At 43.2% G+C, this 1,773-nt stretch overlaps 1 protein-coding gene across 1 annotated transcript; it reads right to left on the bottom strand.

The window, feature by feature from the left end:
- Positions 1–883: 883 nt before the first annotated feature.
- Positions 884–1,351, bottom strand: LOC126419462 (tigger transposable element-derived protein 6-like). The gene has a single exon (XM_050086649.1). It carries the CDS (start codon positions 1,349–1,351, stop codon positions 884–886), a length of 468 nt encoding a protein of 155 aa, XP_049942606.1.
- Between the last annotated feature and the right edge of the window lie 422 nt (positions 1,352–1,773).

Below are 1,773 nucleotides of genomic sequence, written 5' to 3'. Positions count from 1 at the left end.
TGTTAACTGTCAAGTGTACACCTTCGTTAGTATGGATAGAGACTGTGATTGATGTGTATAGATGCGAGTTGAGTTGGTGACCCTTGGGTTACACCTCCAGGTTTCAGGCACTATCTGTGGCTGATGGTTTCGCTGAGTCAGATGCAGATGCTCCCCCTGTCGTAGAGGAAACCTCTCAACCCACAAGGTCTGAACATTCACAGAGGGTGGGTTTGCTAGTAGGTGTGGGATCCAACGTTAGGCGCGTAATGGAGAGCCTTAGGGACTTGGCTGCAAAGGAGGGGAAGGAGTCCAGTGTGAACTCCCTGTGTGTACTGGGTGGAGTCATTACAGATGTGGAAAGGGTCCTTCCGGATACCATGAAGAGCAGAAGGTGCAGCTACCTGCCGGTGGTGGCTCACGTCGGTACCAACGATGTGTGTCGCTTCGGATCAGAAGAGATTTCTCTTCTGGTTTCGGCCGGCTGGCTGACGTGGCAAGGAATGCCAGTCTTGCTTGCTTTTCCAGCGTCCACATTTTGTGAAGACTAAAAAGCGGGATTAATGAAGGATTATCTAACTGTATCGTTTTCCACTGCATTCCACGCGCTTCTAATACAGATGACAGCATCACCTATGCTCACAGACTCAGCTAGGTCGTGGTGTTGTCTATTTTCGTAACTAGGGAACGCAGAAACTTCTTTCGATAATTTAAAGGCCGGGTCACTCTTAGATCAAGAGGTTGAATACACGGTGTTATGTTGGCAGAAAAAATTTTACTTCCACATTTGATAACTTTTCGTTGCAAAGACATGGTGCACTATCCACGAAAAGTAGGATTTTACGTTTCTGGATGGTCATTATCGAACTTAAGTTATTCAGCCAAGAACGAGACATGTCACACGTCAATCATGCATTTTTATCTGAATGCCAAGAGACACCAAGTAAGAAAATGTCATTGTTTTTGAAGGAAATGCTACTGGTTTTGAAGCACGGTTTGCTGTATGTATCTCTGCTGGTTCTTCTTTTTCACCGTAGAGGTTAGCACAAAGACCGAACGTTGATCCTTGTTTCTCTGTCTTGCCGCCTCTGCACTGTCCAGCATTCACAGTCAGTGTTTTGTCTGGAATAAGTTTAAAAAATAGACCTGCTTCATCCTTGTCAATGTCTCTATCACAATATGCACTTGTAATTACGCTCAGCCTCGACTTCCAGTCGGATTCAACATCTTGATTAACTTCTGCTCTTCCTCCACAGAACGCTCGGAAAACAATACTGTGTCGAACACGGAACTGGCCCAACCAGCCGTTGCTTGCATTGAAATTAGGAATTCCGCGAGCAGAGGAAAATTTGAGAGCTTTTTCTTGCAACATCGGTCCACTAATAGGCAAACCTTTGACACGTGCTCTATTAGATCACTTTGAGACTGCATTATTAACATCTTGAAATGGTTGCCACCGTATTTCCTTTGAATTTTTGCTGGCGTTTTCTTCCCATTCCTTAACATACTTTTCCCTATTTGCAATTGTATTCTGTATTTGACTTTTTCCGCAGTTAAAGTCATTCGCTAACCAACGCTCAGACTTTCCTTTTTCACTCTCTCTGATAACAAAAATTCGCTTTTCAAGTGAAAGATTAACTAGTTTTCTCTTACTTGAAGAAGCAATGACTCTTTACTACAGAGGAAAAAACAGAACTGTTTGCTATTAGAAGTAAAAATGAAAATGAAATTCTAGAGATTGATGTGCCACATTGTCGACGAGAAACCTTACAGTAATACAGTACTGTAACTCCC

This window comes from Schistocerca serialis, chromosome 9 (genome assembly GCF_023864345.2).
Source record: "Schistocerca serialis cubense isolate TAMUIC-IGC-003099 chromosome 9, iqSchSeri2.2, whole genome shotgun sequence".
NCBI classification, from domain to species: domain Eukaryota; kingdom Metazoa; phylum Arthropoda; class Insecta; order Orthoptera; family Acrididae; genus Schistocerca; species Schistocerca serialis.
This window is presented reverse-complemented; position numbering and strand designations above follow the sequence as displayed.

Bases quoted from the DNA above. Each gene is read 5' to 3' on its own strand.
- LOC126419462 (XM_050086649.1), bottom strand. From the start codon at position 1,351: ATGTTGCAAGAAAAAGCTCTCAAATTTTCCTCTGCTCGCGGAATTCCT.